The following is a 26,340-nucleotide window of genomic DNA, read 5'->3' on the forward strand; positions in this document are numbered from 1 at the left end:
ATTTAGTTCCGAAGTCAACATAAATTGAACTAAACATATGTTGTATGCATGTTATTTAGCTATAACTTTGTAGTGTTTAATTGTGAGTTCCAAGCCCGGCTAAAGCTAACATGGTTGAAACAATGAAATTTTCAAAATACGTCCATTATCTATATCGCTTGTTGGAGTATTTGGAGAGCTAGGAACAAATTAGTTTTTTCGAATTGTCCGGTTAAAATAGAAATTGTCCTTAGCGAGATAAAGGTTATGGGTTTTCTTTTGTTTTCGAATAGATCGAAACATAAGGGGATAGGTTGGGAAGATTGGTGCTCTTTTGTGAATATGTAAGTATTTCTTTCCGTTGTTTGTAGTTGTTTGGTCGGCCTGGTTTGGGCCGGCTTGCTGTTAATGAAGTTTAAGTTTCAAAAAAAAAAAAAAAAACATTAGGTTGACCACAACTGAGTTGAGTTGACCATAATGGAATCCATATTCCCATACAAACAGAAAAACCAAGTATCAAGAGTCAAACACTTAGAAATAATACACACTTTAAAAAATCATTTTTTGGCGTGCTCACTTATTTTAAGTGTTTAGCTTATATAGTTCCTATAACACAATTACAATACATGTATCAAAACACTCAACTGGTCAGCGTTTGCGGTGGGTGATGATCATATTATTCTCAATGAGTTTTAAACATCATATGTCCGTTTACGGTGGGTGATGATCATATAAACTCAATGAGTTTTAAACAAACATCATCCCATATTCATGAATATCAGCTTCTGATGATTCGAAACCTGTCTTCAACCTTCTTCGTATATGCATTTACAAACTGCAAAAAAAGCAAAGAAAATTATGCCTAGAGTTAATTAAAGTAAGATACTTTGAAAATATGAATGATAATTAATGTTGTTTTTTCACAAAATTTTTAAAGTTTAACGGCAACATAAATCCATTAGTCTTACTAGTTTTCAAAGCAAAAAGATTATGAATAGCTATTGAGTATAAATATACACAATTTGAAGTTTTGGACCATTGGTTTGTTTAATACCTCAAAATCTAATTGTGTCTTTGTTGTATGGACTCTCGTATATCCAAATTCAGTTATTCTTGATATGCTCCATGTAGCAGCCTGAAATTAATGACATTTATATTAATAAGTTACTTTAAACACGGACAATTAATTCTGTTTTCACCTTGGGAGGGAATTTGTCTAGTTTAAATCCAGCCATCCCAATAACTGCATGAACTGGTGCTTTATAATCTTTGTTGTCATATGTGTCCACCCCATCTGCACCTTTCTTTGGCATTGCCTTACATTGGTTTCCATACACCGCACACGTTCTTTCATAGTTATGGACATGTGCCAACAAAACCAAGTCCACCTGGTACATGCACCAAAAGTTGGAAAAATACTTCAAATACATACGGTTTGGTTTAGGAAGAGAATTTTACCTATTTTTCAAGAGGATAAAAAAGATAGTAAAATCAGGTTTTCTAAAGAAAGGTTATCCCATTTGCTCATTACAATGTACATTGGTCCCAAAAGAAAGTGTCCATTCTAACGTGTGAACCAAAACAAATGTTTCAAACTACCCCAAACAATATATAGATGAAAGTAATCATCTCTTTAAAATTTTATTGAGATTTAGCAGGCTATGGATTTAGATGATATTGAGATAAAAAAAGTTTCGTCTCTTTAACATTTTATTTGTATGTTGATGCAAACATATGTCATTGTATGATACCTTGTTTGTCAATAGCAAGGGTTCAACTTGTTGAAGAAATCTTGGATCAACACTAACACCTCCACAGCTAGAATACATTGGTCTGTGCCTGAAATAGATATCAACTTTAAACAATTAGCTGAAATAATACTCCATGAGAAATGATATTTGCAAATATATTAATTTTTCGTATACATATTTACCCTGTAAATATCAACCATGGAGTTCTTGATCGATCCACCGATGCCATGTCTTTGCTCATCCATTGATACTAACATGGGTAATGCATATCTCAATAATCACAAACAATGGTTTATTTGTTTTGACTCATAAAGCATCAGTATTGAACCTGCTCTGAACTTTTAGAGAAATCATGCTCAGTTGAAATAACTAGAAAATGCACACTTCCTTGTTCGATTGAGTACCATGGCTTATCTTTTGCTGGTGTTGGCATTGGGAAATAACTCTCATAAGGTACACCACATTCTCCTCCAGAGTCGGGTGTGATGTATAATGAGCCAGAATTCACATAATCCCTAAAAGTTTTTGCATAATTCATCAGGTTTACCATATATGTTATCAATCATAAATAATATGATTGTAATATAGAAACTTGGTCTATATGGATTTTGTTTCTTTACTAGGTATATATTTCTATCGAAATCATGGTAAGTGAATTTCTTATTATTATGGTATTTAAGCATTTTAGATACAAAATCATGCAGGGGCGGACCTATAGGTTTGTCTACGGCTCAACTTTTTACTAGAAGTGTAATTTTTATTTTATTTTTTCGGTTTTTATACATAGGACACCCCTGAACAAGTACGAGGACACCCCTCAAAATTTTTTTTTACAAAATGATAAGTCCAGTTGGTAAGCCCAAATAAGTAAATAATTGCATATTAGGTAAGCCCAATTAAGTAAATAATAGCCCAAGATTAAATGATAATTGATTTGGCCGGCATATCAAACGTGACTCCAATTCTCCAATAGTCAGATCACACGAACGAAAGAACAGATGCAACATTGAACGAACAATCGAACATAACTGGAACTTTCGGCAGCAGCAGATCATTGAACGAACACTCGAACAGAGTAGGTCGACTGCAGCAGATCATTGAACGAACAGAGTAGGTCGACTCCAAAAACAAACGAACAGAAAATACAAAATCCGCACTTGAACTTCGGCAGGTTTGTTCGATTTCGAACAGAAAATACAGGTTTGTTTCGATTTCGAACAGATTGTTTGATTGATAATTGTTACTTGTTAGTTTGATGATTGATAATTTTTCGATAATCGGTACTTTGGCAGCAGCACAGTCGCACAGTATTGGCAGGTTTGTTCGATTCGAACAGAACTACGGAAGTCAGAAGATCATCTTAGAATCGAAATCGAAGTTCGAACAGCAGCGACAGAAACAAAAATCAGGTTTGTTTAATTGTTATTCACTTATTTGATTGATAATTGTTTGAACTTTAATTGTTATTTGATTGATAATTGTTCCTCGTTCCCGTACCCCGATCCCGTACCCGTTCCAGTGCTACTTAGCAAATCTAATAGGTAATTGTTTTACTTTATCTATTTATGGTCGATTTTTTAATATTGTATGATTACACGGTAAAAAAAAAATTGGGATGCCCCTGAGTTAATGTTCTAGTTCCGCCACTGAAATCATGTAATGTGTAGATTCAAACATAATAACATTATATGGTTCATACCTTTCATGATTTCCAATTGCAGTCATGTAAGATAGTTTTGATGCCAAAGGGCTAATAAGGTGAAGGAAGAAATCCCATTCTACTAGAAAACCTGTGGCATAACTTATGTCGCCGATGTGGAATATGGAATCTGCATTCCCGGATGAGACTTCATCAGCCATGGCTTGCACGACCCTTAATGATCCAGGCTATAAACATAATTACACAAAAGTCATAATTGTTTTTTGGATCCATGTTCAGATTCCTATCATTAGTTGTTTGTGCTTTTGTTTGGTTGCCACTATCTCCCTAGGGTGTTTGTTTTCCGGGCTTTGCCCCTTATTATCCAAGATGACATTTTACCTGAATATAATGTTCAAGAGAAGCATCACGTGGGGCCTTGCCCATATCACCAAATGCTAGAAACTTTAGTTCATCTGATCCACCACTAGGTGGAGTCTTAAAGTTGATTCTTGCACTCCAACCCACCGAATTGCTACAAAATAAAAACACAGATAGTGTAAAATGCATCAGCTACATATCATCCCTCATCCCTTTACATGATTTGCCTTGGTAACCCAATATGTATATTCTTTAAAAAAAATTCTTGTGCGCGTTTAAGGTAATTTAATACAGTAATTGATGAAAGCATTGGTTTACCTTCCATATCTATAGGAGAACCCCGTTGAAGGCTTGAGTCCAATCATCACCGCCGAATGAATGTATCCTGGATCATGCCAGCCAAAATCTTTTGCAGGGCTTGGTAGCTTAGAAGCTTGATTTTACAAAACATGAAATGAATTTAGATTATTTAGTTCCACTTTATTGCCAAGTATATAAGATAGCCAATATATACTTGTTAGTAAACAATAAATAGAATAATTTAAAAGTTGTCCCATGTCCATCTCTAGATAAAACTACAAGAGAAGGAAAGTATAGAATGATGACAGATGGTCTCTTATTCATTGGCGGAGCTGCTTGACCAAAAGTTTCGAGGGGGCGTAAAGTGATGGGACCCAAAAAAAAGTTTCCTATCGTTATGTTTCGGGTCGGGTCGGGTTGGCTATTCGATTCAAGTCGGGTCAACTAATAATAGTTCCAAATAAAACAAAGTGTATATTTACCAAACTATCCATCATTTATATACAAAGTTTATAAATATTTAGGATATACAATTTAGGAAAAATAATCGGAGGGGATCCTATATAATTTTAAAATTCTCAGACGAAAAATCGAAACTTATACACTTCTAACCGAAACATTGGGGTGGGCGGGTGCACCCTCGGGCACCCACTATACTTTGCCCCTGCTCTTATTCATGATCAATGGAAGGTGAAAACGCAGGGAGAAAACTGGATATATTTTATAATAAGAACATACTGCACATGTTTTCTTTGGAAAATGTAGTAACACGAGATGTTTGTGATTTCCCATTTGCGTATTCAACTTGTTGTGGATTTTTGTCTCCGCTAACCCACGTCAATCTCATCTGCACATGAACCCATAAGTTAAATGCCACAAGAGCAATGAATCTTTGTCTGAAATATATCTCAACTATTATTACTAAATATGGTTTTGATTTTGAGATTCTATTTGAAAAGGTACAAGTTTAATCACCTATGGTACTTAATATAACCTGATATAATGTAACACTATTACAGGAAAATTGTAGATGAACAAGGTGCTTACTGATGTTCCTGTGGAATCAACGCTAGAGAGATGTCCATACAATGGCTTGTGTGAATTTGCAAACTCGAGTATGCTAGATTTTGCTAAAACACAAGGTACCTGAAATCCAGCACCAAAGAAGACAAACTGGATACTAGTTCTAATGTTGATAACATGAAATGTGATTGATGCACTGCATGTTGTCACCGAACATTTGCCCCCCTTATCAAATTTTTTACATTCCTTCTTCTTACAATCAATATAGCCCGGATCGTTTCTAACATATTGTGCCTGCATTCCATGATAATGCTGTTAGCATCCTAGTATTACTTTTACAGTGTGACTCATGTCTCATTTAACATGACCATAACAATACTAATTAAACAACCACAATCAATCATAGACTCTATATCAGGCAATCAGCAACCAGCATAACTATCTATGTGTTTAATCCTAGACAATGAATATAAAGTCTTTCTATCAGGCAATCAGCAACTATCATAACTGTCTATGCAATTAATCCAGACAATGAATATAAAGTCGTTCTCTTTGATTTTTAGTGATGAAATTCATGAAGTGAGAATATTGTTGGATGATGCTTAATTTTATCTATTGAATACTGGAATGCCCATGTGAATCATCTACTTCCAAATTCATACCAAATACCGAGAAAATCCTGTACCCTACAAGAGATTTATTAGAATTAATCTTGACATACGGTTTTTATTATTTGGTTTAATTAATTAGTATATTAGGTTGTTTTTATTAGTGGTCAAATAGGGTTAGGGCTCGAAAGGAAGCAACAATTTCATGAGAATCGCAACAGAAGATTGAAGATCAAGATAGACCGTCATCGCCAGAGAAGAAAAACAGGTGACAAGAAGACCGCCGTCGAAAAGCTTGTTCTGACGGGAGACATAGAAGACTGAAGACCGTGACCTTGGCTGCTGCCAGAAAGAGAGTTCTAGTGGAAAACTGAGAAAACCGCTATAGACCGACGCCGGATCAGAACGGACGAGAAGAAGACTGTTGCCGGAAATTATATTCTGACGTAAGCCCAAGAAGACCGGCGACAACTAGACCGAGACTGAAGAAGACGACCGTAACTCAAAAGAAAGATCAAAAGTTTTGTTCTAGTAGTTCAACAAAAAAGAATGGCGATGGTACCAGCATAAGAAGCGGGTTCAGTGTCGTACCAAGTTCCGACTTTGACCGCAACCAACTATCCAATATCGGCTATCAAAGTTAAGTCGATCTTGGATGCACATGGCCTATTGGAGACGGTGGAACCAAGGACGCTTGGGGAAGAACCGGATGCTAAGAAGTCAAAACAAGCTCTAGCCTTTTTGTTTCAAGCAATACCGGAAGGGATGGTGTTGGAAATGTCGAGCCACACGGATCCGAAAAAGGGTCGGATGGCTTAGAAGTACGATACTTGGGTGTAGATCGGGTAAGGACGGCTCGAAGTGCAACGCTAAGAAGAGAGCTTGAAGGTTTGAAGATGAAGAAAGGAGAGCTCGTTGATGATTGTGCTACTAAGTTAAGCGGATTGGTTTATGTAGGTCCACTTGGAGGATCAGGATAAACCTACTCCCTTGTTGTGTAACACACATACGAGTGCGGAATCCAAGTGTATGTGCAAATCAAGCCAAAGAACACAAAATACAAGAAAGATTCAAAGATTAAAGCTCATGTATAAATTCCAGCAGAGTGCATGTTTCGTGAGGGTGGTTTTTCGTGAAATGTATGTTTCGTTGAAGTCACTGTTTCATGAGATGTGATTCTTAGTGAAACCAGAACACAACAAAACAACAAAGTTTTTCATCAAAATGTTGCTAGAATGTTTCCATTTAAAGCAGACACTTGTAAAAATATTCAGCAAACAACAAGTTTTCCTTAACTGTTAACCCATTTTTCTTTCAAAAACTTGAATACCTTGTTTTAAACTCAAGTAAACTTTCAGAAACCTTCAAAGACTTGCTCAAAAACACAACAGAAAGCTTAGCTTTAACAAGGAAGAGAACCAAAGCTCTGATACCACTTGTAGGTCCACTCGGATGATCAAGATAAACCTACTCCCTTATTGTGTAACACACACGAGTGCGGAATCCAAGTGTATGTGCAAACCAAGCCAAAGAACACAAAAGACAAGAAAGATTCAAAGATTAAAACTCATGTATAAATTCGAGCAGAGTTTGGTTACAAGGATAGCACAAGAAAATGCTATCAAACTTTACTGGTGTGCTCTCTATCTGTTCTGTGCTGCAAGTTCTGTATTTATAGCCAAAATGTTTGCAACCTCACGAAAGAGGTACTCGGCCTATAACTTGGCCCACGAAAGATGTTAACCCACGAAGAATATGGGTTCGTCGTGAGTATCTTCCTGCGAACAACCATGACCCACGACAGTGGCGGAACTAAACAAAAATTTTAGGGGTATCCTAATTTTTTTAACCTAAATTCATAAAATGAATACTTTTTTGCCGTGCTTTTTCAGACGGTAACCGTTATGGTTTGACTAATATTTTGTTTTTATATTAACAATCGTGCGTTGACTTCTATTTTTTTTTCTTTTTAACAATCAGTGTAGTATACAACACAAAAACGATGACCGAATACTATTAACATTACTTGAATTGCTATTTAAGGATTTGATCATTTTTTTTATTGAAAAAGTTAGAAAAAGGATAGATCTATACTATACATAGTTTATTTATACATTTCAAAGATAAAACAGTTTACTAAAAAATTAATAATCAATAAAGAAAAAAGTAAAAAGTATAATGAAACAAAAAAAGAAATAATACTACGAAAATCTTAAGAATTTATCCAATTAAATAAATAAGATAAAAAAGAATGTGTAATAATAAAATAAATTTATTTTACTTTATGTCACTATCTGTGTCTGCCTGACTTTCCATCGCTTTTCTATTGGATACTACATAAAGTAAAAGTAATATTTAATATTATAGATAAACTTTTAACTCTTATACAGTACTTCGTCTTCCTCAACCTTCTTTCTTCTAACTTAGTCATCGGACTTAGTTGCCACCGTAAAAAATTCAATTATATTCGCTCTTTTCTTTTTTAACATTTGCTCAGGGATATCCAATACATATAAACAATACATAAAACTTTGAAAAAAAGGAAAAAAATTACACTTCAGAGACAAAGTTGAGCCGTAGCCCATGCTACGGCTAATATAATGGTGGTTCCGCCCCTGACCCACGATAGATGTGGTTTTTTGTGACCCAAGTCAACGAAATATAGTTCTTCGTTGACTGCTATACTTCGTGAGGACCATTATCAGCGAAACATCATGTCCACGAAGAAGGTTCTTCGTGGACTTCCAGATGGGATCAAGGTCTTTCGTTGAAAAGGCTGTAACAAACAGAAACTTGCAGAAGACCAACAGACGGCAAGAAACAATAAACAAACAACAAACAGTCTGCACATGCGCAACTGTTTTACATTAAATACAATCTAAACGTTGTACCGAGTCAAGATAGGAGGATAACTGAAACGAGCCGCATCCACACAAATATGCATCAACAGTTTCAAAGTTGAGGAGTCTTCGGCATGAAGTTGAGGAACAAGAAACAGTGAGAAGGATACTTGATGTAATGCCACATTGGTTTCTTCAAATTGTGGCTTCTATCGAACAATGTTTCGACTTGGATACGATGCTCTTTGATGAAGCGGTTGGAAGACTTAAGGCGTATGAGGAAAGACTCAAAAGCTATGGTGAGAAAGGGGGAGAACAAGGACAACTTTTGATGGTGAATGAACAAAAGCATGGTGAAAGTAGTGGACGTGGAAGAAGCCATGGGAGGAACAATGAAGGAGGATTGGGTCGAGGCGATAAAAGTGGAATTCAGTGTTTTGATTGTGGAGTTTTCGGGCACTTTAGTTATGAGTGCACAAAGTGGAAAAACAAAGACAACAAAGGCAACTTGATACAAGAGGAAGAGCCGACACTTCTTTGATGAAGAAACACGTCAAGATTACTAGGGAGAATTGGTTTTTATTATTTGGTTTAATTAATTAGTATATTTGGTTGTTTTTATTAGTGGTCAAATAAATGGTAGAAAGTCATGGGGTTGACTGAGTTTGAGAGTGAGATTTGGGGTCTGAACCAACAAGATTGCATTAGAATGTTTATAAAAACAGACAGGAAATATGAAAAGCTTGCAATATCTTTAATGCTAATAGACATTTCTATATAAGAAATAGCTAATAGTTGTTAAACTATGAATAAAAATATATAGCAAAGTAGAATTAGGGAAGTACAGATATGTGGTATAGTAATCCAAGCAAAGAAAAAGAATTTTAATCCATTATAAGTTCAAGTATACTTGTCTACTAAGTTTATACTTTTTCACCATCTATATTAATGGATTAGGATCAAATACAAAGGATCCTAATTGTAAGAAGTGTAAGAAGGATTTATAGAGTGACAAGTGTCCAATAACCTAAAAAAACCCACTATAAAAAAACCCCACTACAAAAAAAAAAAAAAAAAAAAAACCTTAAACATCCACCACCACCAAAAACCTAACCCCCCCCCACATACACACATCACCCACCCTAATTTTTTTTTTTTTTTTTTTTTTTTGCCGAGGGGGTGGGGGTTTAGGTTTTTGGGTGGGGGTGGGGGTGGGTGTTTAGTTTTTTTTAGATTTTTTTTTAGGTTTTTGGGGGGTGGGGGGTTAGGTTTTTTTAGGTTTTTGGGGGGTGGGGTGGGGGGGTTAGGTTTTTTTAGGTTTTTGGGGGGTGGGGTGGGGGGTAGGTTTTTTGGGGGTTTTTTGGTGAGGTATAGTTTTTTTTTTGTTTTTTTTTTTTGCCGGGGGGGGGGGGGTTAGGCTTTTGGGTGGTGGTGGGGTGGGGGTGGGTGTTTAGGTTTTTGGTGGTGATGTAGTGGGTTTAGTTTTAGGTTATTGGACACTTGTCACTCTATAAATCCTTCTTACACTTCTTACAATTAGAAGCCTTTGTAGAATAACTTGACCCCTATATTAATAAAACCCCCTTTTTCAACATAAGCCTAGGATGCCATTTTTCTAGCAATGTGGTCTAGTAGCTAGAAGATTAATATGCCTAGTGTGATAAATTCGTTTCAGTTTCTGGGTGAGGAGAAGGATAGGTATTTATATATGATAATTAGATAATGATTTACGATCTTGATGAGAGCTTCGTAAATTTGGAGCTAAGAAGTGTTCAAAATTGAGATAAAATTAATGAGATATCGATAAGTTTATCAAATGAGTGTTTAAACTGAAAAAACAATGAGATGTCCCAAATAGGAAGATGAATAAATCTTGAATTGGTTTGTGAGCAAAAAAGTCAACATACGTGTAAGTGGGGATATCTGAGGCTAGTTGGTCCATCCATAACATGAGGCAATGTCTGAAATTTTAGTACCAAGCCACGAACTACTAACACCATTGGAGGGAGAGATCTGGAGGCACCGTCACCAAGGACACAACCGAACCAAGGGTGTGGGCACCACACACACACACAACCAATTTATTTTTATAATATGTTTGATATAAAAGTGAAGTGTGAAGTGAAGATTTGTGTAGGTTTGTGGTTAAGGAAAAATGAAAGGTGTAAGTCTGGAATGATGTGGCATGCTTAGGTGGAGGTTTGAAAACAAACACATGTCCAAGCGTTGGAGATGCTCTAACTACTATAGTTGTTATACACTAAGACAAAGCAAAGAGATGAAATTTGTTTTATAGAACCATATCAAACATGAGAGCTTGATCGTTTTAGCTCCTCTATTTTATTCATGACAACTATAACTCGTATTGTTTATCAAAGCTCTTTCCTTCCATGTTGTATTTTTTTCTAAATTGATATCAACTGTATCTCCCACAAAAGACAAGTATGTTGGTGCTTTAGCGTCATCAAGCGATTTTGGGTGATATTCAAATTACCAAAGATGTGTGTAGTATGCGCATGTGCAAGACTATTGTAATTTTAGGAAGCAAGGAACCTGTAGGTTCAAGGCGACAACGCTCCCTTGGTAGGGTTCCAAGGGAGTTGTGTCTCTTTGCAAGGAATTTAAGGGCAACTACCATGGCGGGGTTCTATATCGGAAATACATCAAATTTGCAAGTAAGAAAGGGAAATAGCATGGAAATGAAGGTTGGCAGTGTGCTGCTACTTCAACAGCCACGTTGCACTTCGGTAGCTATCTTGTACTTCGGTAGCGACTTTGCACTTCAGTAGCGACCTTGCACTTCGGCATCAAATTTGTTAGTCAAGTGGCATAGGATTTTTCTAGATACATAGTTAGACCCCCCGTAGTGGGGCGTTTTTTTTTTTTAATTAAAAAAAAAACGCTGAAAAACACCCCCCCCCCCCCAATTACATATAGGCGTTGTTTGGCGTTTTTTTTTTTTCTTGAAAAAAAAAATGAATTGGCGTTTTATATAAGTGTTGGAATCTACTACGAAAAAGTCCAAAGTGGGCACTAGTAGGTACCATGACGTCTAGTAGTAGACGTCGAGCTAAACAGTCAAAAATATCATCCTCCGTTGACCCTGAAACACCGACATCGGATGCCCTCAATGTCGATCTAAATGAGGTGGTGGACGTTGACGAGGAACTTGAAGAAGAGTTGACCCGACCGCCCAGTAGAAGAAATGATAAGCGAACCGGGAAAAAAACGGTGGAGTCGTCTTCCGATCTCGAGTTGAAGGAAGATTTCGAGGAGATGAACCGTCGTCTCCAAGACATTCGCGACCTCGGTCACCAACGTTATGAGATTATGAAAGAACGAGTGGCCGAAACCAAAAGGTTTAACGAGATGCAAGAGGTGAGGCAAATGGAAAAGGACATTGAGTTTTTGTCCAAACCGATCGACCACCTCCAAGGCGACGCGTTGATCCTTGCGCAAATGCATCGCCAAAAAATTCGGGAAAAATATGGACTCTAGATCATCTTCTTTTTTTTAACTTTATTTTTTTTCGGTTTTTTTTGTTTTATGTTTTTTAGGGTTTTTTTTTTATTTCAAGTAGTGTAATTTTTATTTTAAATTAATGAAGATTTTTATGTTTTAAATTAAAAAAAATAATTGTGAAATGATTGCATGGGCGTTATTGGGCATTATTCCCACTACGGCACTTTTGCAATAACCCCCAATAATGCCCCATGCTGACTGACTGCCACGTGTCGCAAAACGCCCCATGGTAGGGGCATTATTTGGCTAAACCACTACACATGGTCTTAGGGTACACGGTATGCTTCCCAGTTCTTGAAGAATTTCCTCAGCCAATTTTGGACGGGATGGTATTCCCTTACCCTCCGGTCATTCGGTGCTGCTCCCACCACCCAATAATTCCGTTTTCTTCTTTGTTTCACTCCCGTATCTCTCCAAATCTTGGAGTTCTTCCCAACTCTTGAAGCATTTCACCGGGCCTAGAATGGGAGGGGGTAGTGTTCCTATGTGGCCACGCGCTCTCCGAAGCCATTCCAAAGACCACTAGTTGTACCCTTAACTAGCCACGTGACTCATCCCTACCTAGGAAATGGAGGAGCTCATTCTTTATAGAAATAATGTGAAGAGATGCATCTCTGATCATCCACAATGTGGAGTGTGGTGTAACCGAAAGCGACACCAATCGATCCCTAGTATTCTCCTAAAAACTATATACATTGTCTTCAGGTTTCTCATATTTACTATATATAACTTGCTAAGAAATGATGTATCCAAGTTATATCAAAGGTGAAAGACATTGAGTTAAAACTAATATATTGCTTCAAAATGAGCTAAACAGTAAAAGTTCATTATGTGCACAGCTTCATGAGCTTCTTTAGGCCTTATATGAAGACAAAACTAAGAGCATTCACATCCAATCCCCTAAAATTATACATACATTTCACTAAAAACAACTCCTATATCAATATATTTCCACTAAAAACAAATACTTTTTCTCTCTCCTTTTCAATTAAATAATATTTTTATACCTTTATCATTACATTTTTCTCTCTCCTTCACTCACAACCACTTTCAATATATATTAAAAAATTGTAGTGGGTGAAAAGTGTCCCCCCAAATATACAGATGAACAGTAACATTTTCTCTCTCCTCCACTCACAACCACTTTTTATACTTTTTATATTTTAAAAACACTACACTAAGAATATGATGCCTTGGATGTGAATGCTCTAATAGATAGCAAACTCTTCCAAATACTAGTCCTCAAGTCCAAGTGTCGAGGAGCGGGTCATCTTGTATTTGAAGGCCCAAGATCGTGTAACAAAAGGGTCTCACTAAAATGGCTCTAACTTGGGCTACGGACGTCCGTTTTGGGCGTGAGACCAGGCGAAACGATCATAAGAACGAGCTCCGTCTTGCTGCAAACAGCCTACGGCGGTTTGGGTCATCGTCCGGGCAAAAAAAAAACGCTTATTTCTATTAGTTGTTTATCTTTTTATATTTTTTCGGTGTTTTGGGCATTTTGTTTTTGGGCTTGTGTTTGGCCCATGGCCTTTTTGCGACCCATTTCGAATTTCTGTCATTATTTATATGTTTCTCTTGTAAGTTGAAAGATCAAAGTTTAATTTTGAAATTACTCAATTTCCACTTCAAATTTTATGCCCTTTGAGTTGAATTTTGGGGGTTTGGGAAAGATCAACACGGATATTCGCAGAATCAACATGTTTTGCTCTTCGTTATCGTAACACATGCTACATCATCAACCATAGTACAAAACTATTAAAAAATGATTAGACATGTTTAAATGTATGTCTAGCCAAATACTGAATAATTTACACATACTTTTGGTGAGGCCATATACCATTAAACTTGTCAACAACTGTTAATCATATCGAAAAATTAAATTACAAATCATATTCTATCAATACTTCGAACAATGAAAACGTAATTTTAGCATTTATTTATCTTTTCGTTTTATTTATCTATAATCTATAATACTATATAAAGCATTTTACATGTATAAAAAGGTAAATTCTCATCATTTTTTAAGATGACATATACATTTTTTAAGATGACATATATGAATGGTCAAGTTAAAATGTCTAATTTTTTACCATTTTGTTCCATCTCTACCCTTATAAAAGTTGTTGAGCACTTTAAAAATTTTTAATAGGCTTTCTCCGATTCAATAGAATTTGGGTTCTGTGATTTTAATATATTGTAATTTGGTTTTCCATTAATTTATCCTTTTTTTGCCATTTTTATGTGAAGATAAACAAAGGCAGTTTACTTGTTCATCATGGGGCGTTGTTTTTTTTTAAAAGATAAAACAATACGCTCTTTTTTCAATCAAATATATGGTGTATTTGAATTATGTGTTTCATCATAGGTATATAATATAGCATTTTTTTGTGTATTTGTCCAACTACTAGTCACGCATTTTTTGTATAACCATCTTATATGTTTTTTTCTTTGTTTTGTTGAGTATGCAGATCCCCCCTCGAATCTCGAATCGGTTCGGCCGTACCAGAATCGGGTACAGAATCGAACCATTCGGGTTGGGTTCGCGAACCAGATCGGAAAAAAGGCCGTACCCGATTATCACAATACTCGTTCCGAATCACTGAAAAACGTGTTTCCGATTGAAAAATTCGCCGTTTCGGAACGATTCGATTGGCGTACCAGTCAATAGATGCACGAATTGCAACCGTGTTTAGACACTTTTCCCGCCTTTTAATGGAGCCTAATTGCCGACCTGCTTTTGTTTTATGAATTTTCTGTTAGGAACTTATGAATTATGATTATGGTTATGAAATGCTTTTGAAGTTTGGATATGATTATCAAATTTGTTTTTCAGATTGGATTTTTTTATAAACTGTATTGTAATAATTGTTCTATATACGATACGACGTACCAAACTATATGGTACACCGTACGGCGTACCGAATTGGCGTTCCGAATGAACCTACCCCCTGGTACCGAATTTTAAAATTTCACGAACTACGTACCCGTTTTCGTTCCACGAACCGCGATCCATGTGACTATGGTTGAGTGTTCTCTGCCACCAAATTACTTAGCTTACGACCAATTTAATTTTGCTACATTGTTTTTAAAATGCAAAAGTATGGCCGCTAAACTTATCTCTTTGTTACTTCTTTTCTTAATTACTATAGTGGAAATCAAGCAAATTGTAGAAGTTGGATGTGATGTCGGAAAGCACCAAAAAGCGTTCGAGCTCGCCGCAAGATTTGGCTCGTCGAAGTGCTTTGATGACGAGAGTCGTTCTAAAAGAACTGGTAAATTTTTATCCTCTATGTTGAATTTTTCAGTCAAGGTTAAATGTCACAGTTGTAAGGAGTTTATGATTTTTTTTCTCTGGATTTTAGAAACTATTTGGACTGCAAGTGCACATATCATAACTGCAGTTATCCGGCCCAGCGTGTGCCACCGTGCAGCTGGTTGGATCGCCAGACCGACCGTTCTGTTTCTGTTTGTGCCTTTTGTTCTCATTTTTAGACGAAACCATACTTATGTGAAAGCTCTTCAAAACAATCTTTGTACTTTCCTGTTCAAATAATTGGTAGCCGACTCATTTGGCTTATTTACAAACCAAGCAGAACTAGGGTGGGCTCGGTGCATGGTATGTTTACAACCCAAGCCGAGTTGGTTTATTTTTCTTTTTAAATTTTATGTTCTTTTAAACATACTAATATATAAAATCAAAAAATACTGTTTTTAACAAATATATGATGTAAAATTGTAGGTCAAATTTTGTCAACCCCACCGCAACGTGCGGGGTTCTCCACTATCTTAATAATGCATAAAACCTCGTTGATCATTTTATCTAAAAAAATTTGGTCAACCTGATTGGACCCATTACCCAACTCAGCCATTTTGCGACCTCTAATCCTGGGGTTATGTTTGTAATTTGGCTCATTTTGGGTTGCATTAATAATTGCTTTTGTCTTATATTTTGCTGATGATGCAGAGAGGATAATTGATTTTGTTAAAGGTATTCCTTGTAAATTTAACCTTAGCACATTCAACCCACATAGTGGGTCCCGCTTCCAACCCTCAACAAACGAGAAAGATTTGAGTTTAGAAACACGCTGACTGAAAGCAGTTGTCCTATGTTCGGGAGACTGAGTGGAGTTGATGATCAAATGGCTGCCTATGGTCAACTCGGTAACCTGGGCGATGAACAAGCACCTTACCTCAAAGTCCCGCCAACTTTTGTCAAACTTTGCTATATCCCTTGGTAACCGTATTAACTTGTACATCATGTTTTAAATGTGGTGTATTTGTTTGACTGAAAAATCTGTTCTTCTTTGAAAGTTTTACTTTTTAGAAATATACAAATACGGCAATCTACCTTACGGGTATAGCAGATAGTAAATATTGCGGGTAAGTTTGTGATATGTTCACGTCCCGTAATATCGACAAAGCCGCAACGCGAGGGTCTCCCACAATATCAATAGTATGTCGGTTGTTTTATTTACTTTATGAACCTGAAAGTTTCATAATAATTTCTTTCTGAGAATTTTGTTATAATGTTCTTCATCAATATCTCTCGAAAACATGTTATTTTGTTAAACTTGCGAAGTTCGCGAGTATTCGCACTAGTACTAAGATAAAAAGCAATAATCCCATTTCTAAGCTCATAAAAATATATATATATATTTGCAAATCATAAAAGTTTTAATTTGTTCAAATCAAATTATTATTATTATTATTATTATTATTATTATTATTATTATTATTATTATTATTCATGAGATTTGCGTATTTTGTATTGGATGAATAATTATTAAGATAGGCAGGGTGGAGGCAATGTATAAGGAGGGTAGCCCGGATTACTCCAACTCCGTGTTTGTAGTGTAAAAATACCTCTGTGTACGTAGTAATACGTTTTTATCTTTTTATACAAATGATACCTCTAATCCAAAAAAAATTTAAGAACCCCTAAATTTTTGGGCTACCTTTACCAATGAAGTTAGGGTTTACCTTGACAGGATAATGGCAGAGAAGAGGTAGTTCACTTAAATCACCGGTCTGCTGATAGAGAATAATGTTTTTAGGGCAAACATCAACACTGCATGCCATTACAATAACCTAATTATCTCTTCAAACCATACATGCATACATAACACATATCATCATCACATGTATACTTACTCTACATGCGATGGCGAAATCATACCAACCCAGTCACTCTTAGACGGAAGGAACACCCCGCTAACCGTGACTGTGACCATCTGGTCATCTTCAAGTGCAGATTTTGGGCTTACATCTATTTTAATATACGGGTTCGGGTTTAAGCAAGCTCCCAGTTTTCGCCTGTTTAGCAGTCGAAAATGGGATATCGCAGTATAGTTCTGAAGCCCGTCCAAGGTGTCCAACAAATTATTTGTGGACAATACTGGAGAAACCGAAGAAGATGATGATGATCCATGATGCAAAAAAGAAAGCAAACAAGATAAGAAAAATGTAATCCACATTGAAGATTGTGGTGGGAATTTTATATATGGGTTCATAAATGTATGGCAGCTGCAAGTAATTATATAGCGGCAAAACGTGAACCAGATGGCGTCTACAAGTCCAATTCTTTCTTATGGTGCTTCACGAAAAAGCCAACTTTAAATTAATATGCAACTAATTAGATAATAAAAAGAGAATATGTCAGAATGCTCAAACACAAAAGTCCATATCATTCACTATAGAGTTCACAATATATACATATACATTTGAGTTGAAACCGACATACTAATGAGTAGTCAAAGGGATATCAATGGGGAATAATGAGGGAGTAAACGGCTGCGATTATGTGTCACTATGCAGTTCTTGATAACAGAGAACTGATTTTAAATAATTTTCTTTTTTTTCTTTAGATATTTATCGATAAAAATTTACATACACCTAAGAATGGAGGGTATGGAGAGCCTCATCCCTAAGGGGATGGGCCGTCACGTCACCGCCACGTAAGCGTTGCCTAAAGGGGATGTAGAGGGTGGGGGATGAACATGGGCGGACCCACATTGATGCCACTGGGGTCCCCGGACCCCAATCTTTAAAAAAAATAGTAGATTCGGTATATTAAATTGTGTATGGACCCCATAAATACAATTAGGTGGACACCATAGAAATAAAAAGAAAGCTGGTGTAATGGTAAATCTCCCTCTTTTCCATCAAGAGGTCATGGGTTCAATCCTTGATAAGCCCATTTTTCTTATTTTTTTTAAAAATCTAGTTCAAACCTCACTTTAACTCGACCCGAACGAGGACCGACCCGAAAATGGACCCCATTGAAATAAAATCCTAGGTCCGCCACTGGGGATGAACCCCTATATATATATATATATATATATATATATATATATATATATATAGAATTGCGCTAAAATAAGAACCACCTCGAGTTGTAAGAACCGTGAGAACTTTTTGATCCGGGCCGAGGTGGACCAAATTTTTTTTTCATAAGCGTAGATGCGTGTATTATAAACACATTTGTAAAAAAAAATCAAAAAAAAATGTCGTGTGTGTAGTTTTGAGCACCACAAGTTTGTGTTTACGGTACCCGTAAATTTTCCGGTTAGATTTACGGTACCAGTAAACACAAACTTGTGGTGCTCAAAACTATACACACGACATTTTTTTTTGAATTTTTTTTACAAATGTGTTTATAATACACGCAACTACGTTTATGAAAAAAAAATTGGTCCACCTCGCCCCGCACGGTGTAGTTCTCACGGTTCTTACAACTCGAGATGGTTCTCATTTTAGCGGTCCCCTATATATATATATATATATATATATATATATATATATATATATATATATATATATATATATATATATATATATATATATGTATATGTATATGTATATATGTATATATATGTATATGTATATATGTGTATATATGTATGTATGTATGTATGTATATATATGTATGTATGTATGTATATATATGTATGTATAGGTTTATGTGAGAGGAGGTGGCCCGTCGTCAACGGCCTTGGGGAGACGGAGAAGCCGGGACAAGGAGAAGGGGGGCGGTGTGGGGTGCGGCGCCGGCCTCGCCGGGCCAAGGCCGGCCCCCATACCCTACAGTCTAAACAGATGCCCTGTATACACTTTCTTGTTTAAAAGTTCTATTTTGTTGCCAAATCTTGAAAACTAGTTTAAACAAGATTGGAATATTATATTATATTATACTTGTTTAGAAATTAGAACAGGATACGTTATAAAAGAAAAGTAAATTTAATTATCTAAATATTCGAGGTAAATGTCAAAACTAGAAACCCCAAATAATTGAAATTCCCTTTTTTTAACGACAAATTTGGATCACTTACGGACCACTGAAGTATTATCGTGCGACCAGGGAAACCACCCGATCATATCCATCTACACTAGACAATAAAGCATATACATCAATTCATGAAAAAACACAATAAATACGAGAAAAACTCCTTAGTGTGAATCGAACACAGTACCTAATGGTTATTAACAATTATCTCACCCTAAGATGTCACTAGACTATAATGTCATGGGGAAATAATTGACATTCTTGGCCCTGTAATTAACTAGACTTAATTAAAAATTTATGGCCGTCTGAACTTGCAGTAGTATACAAAGTGTATACGACGTGTATTTACGTATTTTAATGGTTTGCAAGTGTTTTTTCTTCATGTTTGTCTTGTTGAGATAATTTCAATAGTTGATTGTAATTCAAATAATTCGATAAGAATTTTATCTTTTGTGGTCTTTTTCAAGAAGAAGAGAATGATTTATAACGAATGGGCCTAATAGTTGGAAAATTGAATATGCTTTTGCCGAATTTCACATAGTGTTGTTTATTACGCTTGTTCATGTGGTTAATTATATATTGCACATGCTTTTAATTTCCATCAATAGTGATCTAGTGGTGGCCACCGGTATTTAATTTCCATTTATGATGGGCCCGGGTAAGTTTTCCCCTCAAGGTCTCAAGTTTGAGTCTTGGTGATAGGGGTTTCTCATTGAGGGGTTTAAATTGGGGATCTATTGTGCAAGGGGGCTCTCTAGCGCGGACCCGGTTAAGACAACGTATGCTAGACCTCCCGACATTCACGAATAATTCACACCTTTCAAAAAAAAATATATTGCACATGCTTTTGATCTTCCTTTATTTAGCGTCTACGACTTTCTTCTGTTTGTATAGTATTATTTATTTTTTATACATGTTGATATGTAAAATGAGACATATTATGTATAGTTTATTATTTAGATAAGACTATATGTAATGGGCATGACGAGATTTGATAACGTGTTACATTTTCAATTTTCACGCCTAATTATCATGCATTACTTGTATTTTAGATCTCACAATTTAAACGTCTTACTAATTAATTAGTAAATTAATTAAATTAAATCGAGTTTTGTATTAAAATCCATAGATTTTGATTTTGTCATTTTAAACCTCAGTATTTTAAAACCTGATTAAACAGTTATAGATTTAAAGGTTTAATCAAATTATATAATTACTAGTGCTAATACCCGTGAATTTCACGGGGCGGACAAAACAATATGTTTTCAAATAGATAAGAAGCAACTAAATAAAACACAAAATAAATATGGAAACAATAAACTTCAAGCAAATTGATTATCAATCCAAAGTTACATATGATAAGAAAACATTGACAGTGTGAGAAAAAATCCAAGAAAAACTACAAATTTGAGAATATCTCTTTGTAAACAACATTGGTTGTTTTATTTGTAATTTTCCCTTCACTGTCTAAGATTAGAATTTTTAAGCCGTCCATGCTTTTAACTCTTGAGAGTGCCACGTAGAGTTGACCGTGAGTGAAAACAGGTTGCCTTAGAAATAAACCAACCTTTGATAATGATTGACCCTGGCTCTTGTTTACTGTCATTGCGAAACAAACACAAAGTGGGAACTGTCTTCTTTGTAGCTTGAAAGGAATTCGTTTATCTGATGGTGACAAATTGATTCTTGGAATAAAAGTCCGTGTTCCAATGTTACTTCCTGAAATGATCTTTGCTTCAATAACACGATCACCGAGTGTAATGACTTGTAATCTAGTCCCGTTGCATAAGCCATTTTTCTGATCAATGTTACGTAAAAGCATTACCGGAACACCAACTTTTAAAACTAACTTGTGATTCGGCATCCCTGAAAGTTTAAGACCATTTAGAACATCCGGAGGGTATACATTGTGTTGCATATTCTCATTTACATTCTCGGATTGGCATATTGAATCAGAACTAAGATACTCCTTTTGCTCACCAGGAAACATTGATAATAAAATATCATTGATTTCGTGCACAATCTCATTTTTTGGAGCAAGAATTGCTCTTTCTTGGAAGAAATTTGGATCTTTGAGATTTTCAAGGATTGAAGGATACACAAAGTTTATTAAACTATCAATCGGATTGATAGAATCAATAATCAATATATCTTTAGGTATATCGATTACAGCATCACCATCATTTGCTCCACCAACCTTTCCCTCTCCCAAATCCAAAAGCCATTTGGCAAAATCTTTGGTCTTTTTAATAACCGATTTGTCACTTCCGACGGTTAACCTCATATTTTTTGTTAGCTTAAGAAGTTTGCATTTGTTCCAAATGTACGATGAACTTAATGAAGCATTAACAATGTCTTGTCTAGAACCATTAGGAACAACCGGAAGAATCTGTCGAAAGTCACCGCCAAACACAATTACCTTTCCTCCAAACGGTAAATCTATGTTATTTGAAGAATCATCACTGAGTATGTCTTTTAAACTTCTATCTAATGCTTCAAATGCATGTTTGTGAATCATCGGAGCTTCATCCCAAATAATAAGTTGCGTTTTTTGTAATAGATGTGCAATATCGGTCCCATGCTTGATTCGGCAAAGAGAATCCTCATTTAGATTCAAAGGAATGGCAAATCTAGAATGCGCTGTTCTACCTCCTGATAGTAACAAAGATGCAATACCACTTGAAGCAACATTTAATACAATTTCACCTTTACTTCGAATGGCTGCAGATAATGTCTTCCATAGAAAAGTCTTACCAGTACCACCGTATCCATAAAGAAAAAAAACACCTCCTTTGTTTCGCCTAACAGCTTCCATGATATCATCAAAAACGTGTCGTTGTTCATCTGTTAAAGCTATTAACATAGTATTTAACTCATTTTCCAGTGTACTCTGGTCGTACGATAACTCTTCATTAATCAAACGATTGTTTGCTGAAGAAATAGACTCGTCATCAGGATAAGGCATAGTTGTATAGTTTCTCAGCGATGAGTTATTACGAAGTAAGAATTTCTCGATTTCTAACAAAGCCAAATTCTTGATTTGATATTCTGAATACGGTAATTCTGTAAAATGTAAACAATATATATATATATATATATATATATATAAAAGTTATAACAATGTGTAAAGATACAATAATAAAATTAAATGAATCAACAGCACTCATTAAAATTAGTGATAAATAATTTTAAAGAAATTAACCAAATTATTAAATAATGATAAAATGAAAAAAGAAAGCGTACCATCAACATCTAAAGCGTTTTGTCGTCTGTAGATAATGTCATCTGACAAATATTTCCATGTATTTTCCCATACAAAATCCGGTCTAGACAAACTACCAGACATTAGCATTGTTCCAAATAATGTTCGTAGATAATAAGCATTTCCATAAATATTTGCTTCCTTAATAGCTTCAATATACTCGTTATCATCGTCCAAAAGGCCAAGAGCATAACATGCATCTCTAAATGTAGGATATACATGTCCGTTAACTGTTCGAATATCTTCAAATGATTTGGGTCCTTTTACTTTGTTTAACAAAATTCTTAAAAAATATCCTTCACCGGCAGAAGGGAACACAGAATGAATCATACCGATTGAACCAACTCTTTGCCTTGGTTCCCAAGTCCGAGTATTCAATTTATAAACAAATTTTGTAGGAAACTCAACGTACGTGAGTTCTCGTGCTGCTGGCAATTTTTCGTTACACTTCATCCAAGATAAGAAAATTGAAGAAGCAACAGATGGTTTGTTGAGAACATTATCAATGTCATCGTCTGCACCGTAAATTACATTTTGTTGACCAGGTAGATGGAAAGGAAGTCGCATAACTGAAGGATGCCTATAGTGAACATCATATGAAAAAATTCGCCATGACGATTCACATGCAGAAATGTATCTACAATCATAATACTGGTTTATCTCATCTATTGCTGGTTCCTGATCATCTTGATTGTCACTTTCCACGACTCTAAGAGTTGTTTTATCTGGACCTTTGTTAATGTACTTAAACAAATATTTGATAGAACCAACTTGATTGCACCACTCAACGTTAATGTGTGCCTGGTATCTTTTTAAGAGCAGTTTATTATATGGAACGACATACCTGTTATCTAATTTGACACCAGATTTTTCAACAAATGAACCCGAATCTCTTCTACGGTATAATGGAAAGCCTTTTTTATCCAAGCAGGTATCATTAATGAACTTCTTTGGAAACTTTTTCGAACATTTTCGGTCGATCATGCATGGGCAATTCATATTGTGAACACCACAAGGACCATGAATCATGAATTCTCCCACAAGTCTATACAATTCGGGATCTTCACTTTTGTCAGGATTTTCAGCAGAAATGATTGGATCTAGATAATCAACAGACGCTATCTTGCTATCCGAATGCATAAATATACAAATGTGCGCATGAGGAAGTCCACGTTTTTGAAATTCAACGGTGTAAACCACTACATAGTATGAGAAACTAAATATTATTATTTATAAATAAAAAATATTGTATAATAAAAAATTAAAATGTTCAAAAACAAAAATAAAAAGTATTCAAATAACAGCGCATAACAGTTATAAGTTGCGAATAGTAACAATATGTATTTGAAAGGAAACATACCTGCATTAACTTTTCCAAGTAACTCATTGTCCTTCAAGTCTTTGATTATGGAATCAAGCTTCATTTTAAAAATTCTGCATAATATGTCTGGCCTGTCTTCAGGTTTAATGATAGTGTCTTTCAAAAATCTTTTGACTTCCGGCCACTTTGGATTACATGTAATAGTAATGAAGAAATCTGGATAGCCGAACCATTTGCATAGAGCCATTGCATCTAAATAATTTTGCATCATATAGCGAGAACCGCCAGTGAAAGAAGAAGGAAGTATGACACGAGTGCCCATTTTCGACATATCTTTGTTTCCCTCATTATTTGCGTTTCGTATGTTCTCAAAAGAATCTGATCTCAAATGAGTTTGTTGTCTGCGTATGTAAAACAACCTTTCACTCTCAATCATAGTGTATGCATCTACCACAAATTGTTGGAAAAGTCGTTTTGCATTATGAAGGAGTGAGAAAGTATTCACCCGGTCCTGGATTCGATAAGCAAAAAATTCTCTCATTGTACACATAGGCCGTTTGCTATCACTTGAGGGTGTAACACCTCTGTGCGGAATGTCAACTCTATACATATCATCCCCATAAGGAAATAACAGAGGATATTGGAGAGCAAGATAAGAAGGATGTAATTCACTAATTCGCTCTATACGCCCTGTTTTAGTTTTGACAACAATATCTCGATTTTCAACAGCCTGAGTTATGTCTCCAACAACCAATGCAGCAACTTCAGATGCTTCCGGTAGGTTGTATGTTCTTCCGTCTTTCGATCTCTTACCAATAAGACGGAGCTTTAGATCAATATGAGGATTATGTTTAAAACAATCTCTAGCCATCCGATAACTTTTAACCAACGCATTATGAGAATCTAACATACGTTTTAGTTCTTCTATAATTTCCACATCAATAGCTTGTTCATTTGATGAAGACGAATTCCTTGAATTACTGTTATTTTATAACAATTTGAAAATTGGCAATTATATTAGTGACTTTATATTTAGAATGTAATTAATAACATAAATATGAATTGACATAGAAAAGGTAAACACATACCCAAAAGCACTTTGCCTGTTGGAAACTTCATTATCTGTGTCATATATATACAACTGGCTGAATTTTGGCTCTTCACCTTCCTGGGGTAAAAGACTTCCTATTGTATGATAATTTTGTCCACTTAATCTGAAGACGAATGGAGCGTTTCCACGATTGACAGTTCTGTCAATTCTCCCTCCCATTGAAGTGAATGAGAACATCGAATTATAGCGACGGATATTTTTTAAGAAAAACTTGCTTTTGGAATCTCCACCGAAGTATAGATCTTTATAATTTTGAGGAGGTTCTTTTAGTTCTGGTAACACAACTTTACCATAACCACAACAAAGCGAAAAGTCTGATTTGTTTGCCTTTTTTGGTCCCCTATTTGCCTCAGATTTCCATAATTTAGCATGACATAATTGACATACTATAATCTGGTCACCATGATCCAAGTAATCTGTTGTTTTTTATTTTGCATAAACGAAAGACATTATATAATTAGTTTCTAAAAATGAATAAATGAAAAAAAAATTAGACCCACAAAAAAGTTTACGTGATACCTTTTGATATGCCTATTAATGTGTCTTGGTTGATTTCAGGAACTTTGTTATCCTCATTTGCTGTCAAGTCAACCATAGGTATAGGCCTTACGGTCCCACGATTACTTATGAATTTACGCTTTCCAGATGATAACCTTGTCAAAGTTGAATTTTGATTTAATGTCAATGTACTTTTTGGTGTAATAGGAGTTGAAGATAAAGGTCTTCTCATGAAACTTGAAGTTGATGATGTTTTATCTTTACTATTACAACTAAACACACCTATAAGAAAAAAAAAATGAATTAAATAAAGTATAGATAAAAATCATGGTTGATATAATAATTGAATAAGTGACAAAATTACCTGAATTAACGTAATTAAACGGCATTGAAACATTTATGTTTGTTAGACCAATACTGGATGATGGATGGTGGCCTGTAACTGATTTATTTGAATTAAAATTCTCTTTGTGAGGCATTGATACATTGACATTATTGGCTGGCGACACAGAATATTGACCATTAACTGAGGTTCGCATATTATTGAATTTTTTGTTATTCAAATACAGTCTTCTTGCTTTTCTTCTTTCGGCAGCCTCCTCATGTTGAATGTTGCGATTATAAACTGTACAAAAGTAATGATGATCATTAATGTCATTTAATTTAAATTATATTTTCTTAAATGTTCAAATTCAAACATATAAGTGTATAAATTTTTACATGTTAAAAAATAATTAATAAGATAACTGTTTGTAAATAAAAAAATTACTTATTTATAGATAATACATGTATTAAAATATTTGAAACAAATATAAAAAAA

At 35.3% G+C, this 26,340-nt stretch overlaps 4 protein-coding genes and 1 long non-coding RNA gene across 5 annotated transcripts; 2 read left to right on the forward strand and 3 right to left on the reverse strand.

Annotated features, from left to right (window-relative positions):
• Positions 1-527: 527 nt before the first annotated feature.
• Positions 528-1,959, reverse strand: LOC110898617 (probable inactive purple acid phosphatase 24). Its single transcript, XM_022145424.2, has 5 exons — positions 1,913-1,959; positions 1,731-1,818; positions 1,179-1,367; positions 1,034-1,114; positions 528-814 (listed from the first exon to the last, which is right to left on the reverse strand). The coding sequence occupies exons 1-5, from the start codon at positions 1,957-1,959 to the stop codon at positions 758-760; spliced, it is 462 nt and encodes a 153-aa protein (XP_022001116.2). The 3' UTR covers positions 528-757.
• On the reverse strand, positions 1,927-8,112 carry LOC118479370 (probable inactive purple acid phosphatase 27). Its single transcript, XM_035988516.1, has 9 exons — positions 8,070-8,112; positions 7,963-8,014; positions 5,316-5,367; positions 5,098-5,196; positions 4,789-4,897; positions 4,069-4,183; positions 3,772-3,904; positions 3,430-3,617; positions 1,927-2,245 (listed from the first exon to the last, which is right to left on the reverse strand). The coding sequence occupies exons 1-9, from the start codon at positions 8,110-8,112 to the stop codon at positions 2,047-2,049; spliced, it is 990 nt and encodes a 329-aa protein (XP_035844409.1). The 3' UTR covers positions 1,927-2,046.
• On the forward strand, positions 2,562-3,369 carry LOC110898620. The gene is made up of 3 exons (XR_004893997.1): positions 2,562-2,930; positions 3,023-3,139; positions 3,250-3,369. It is a non-coding gene; the product is annotated as an uncharacterized LOC110898620 (long non-coding RNA).
• Positions 8,113-15,140: 7,028 nt separating the features above from the next.
• LOC110898618 (amino acid permease 4-like) lies at positions 15,141-15,608 on the forward strand. Its single transcript, XM_022145425.2, has 2 exons — positions 15,141-15,318; positions 15,409-15,608. Exons 1-2 carry the CDS (start codon positions 15,147-15,149, stop codon positions 15,597-15,599), a joined length of 363 nt encoding a protein of 120 aa, XP_022001117.2. The 5' UTR covers positions 15,141-15,146; the 3' UTR covers positions 15,600-15,608.
• A 5,119-nt stretch (positions 15,609-20,727) lies between these two features.
• LOC110901291 lies at positions 20,728-26,178 on the reverse strand. The gene is made up of 9 exons (XM_022148128.2): positions 26,088-26,178; positions 25,885-26,046; positions 25,542-25,802; positions 25,054-25,438; positions 23,951-24,882; positions 23,037-23,789; positions 22,572-22,856; positions 21,449-22,391; positions 20,728-21,310 (listed from the first exon to the last, which is right to left on the reverse strand). Exons 1-9 carry the CDS (start codon positions 26,176-26,178, stop codon positions 20,728-20,730), a joined length of 4,395 nt encoding a protein of 1,464 aa, XP_022003820.2.
• Between the last annotated feature and the right edge of the window lie 162 nt (positions 26,179-26,340).

The sequence above is a fragment of the Helianthus annuus genome, chromosome 1 (genome assembly GCF_002127325.2).
Source record: "Helianthus annuus cultivar XRQ/B chromosome 1, HanXRQr2.0-SUNRISE, whole genome shotgun sequence".
NCBI classification, from domain to species: domain Eukaryota; kingdom Viridiplantae; phylum Streptophyta; class Magnoliopsida; order Asterales; family Asteraceae; genus Helianthus; species Helianthus annuus.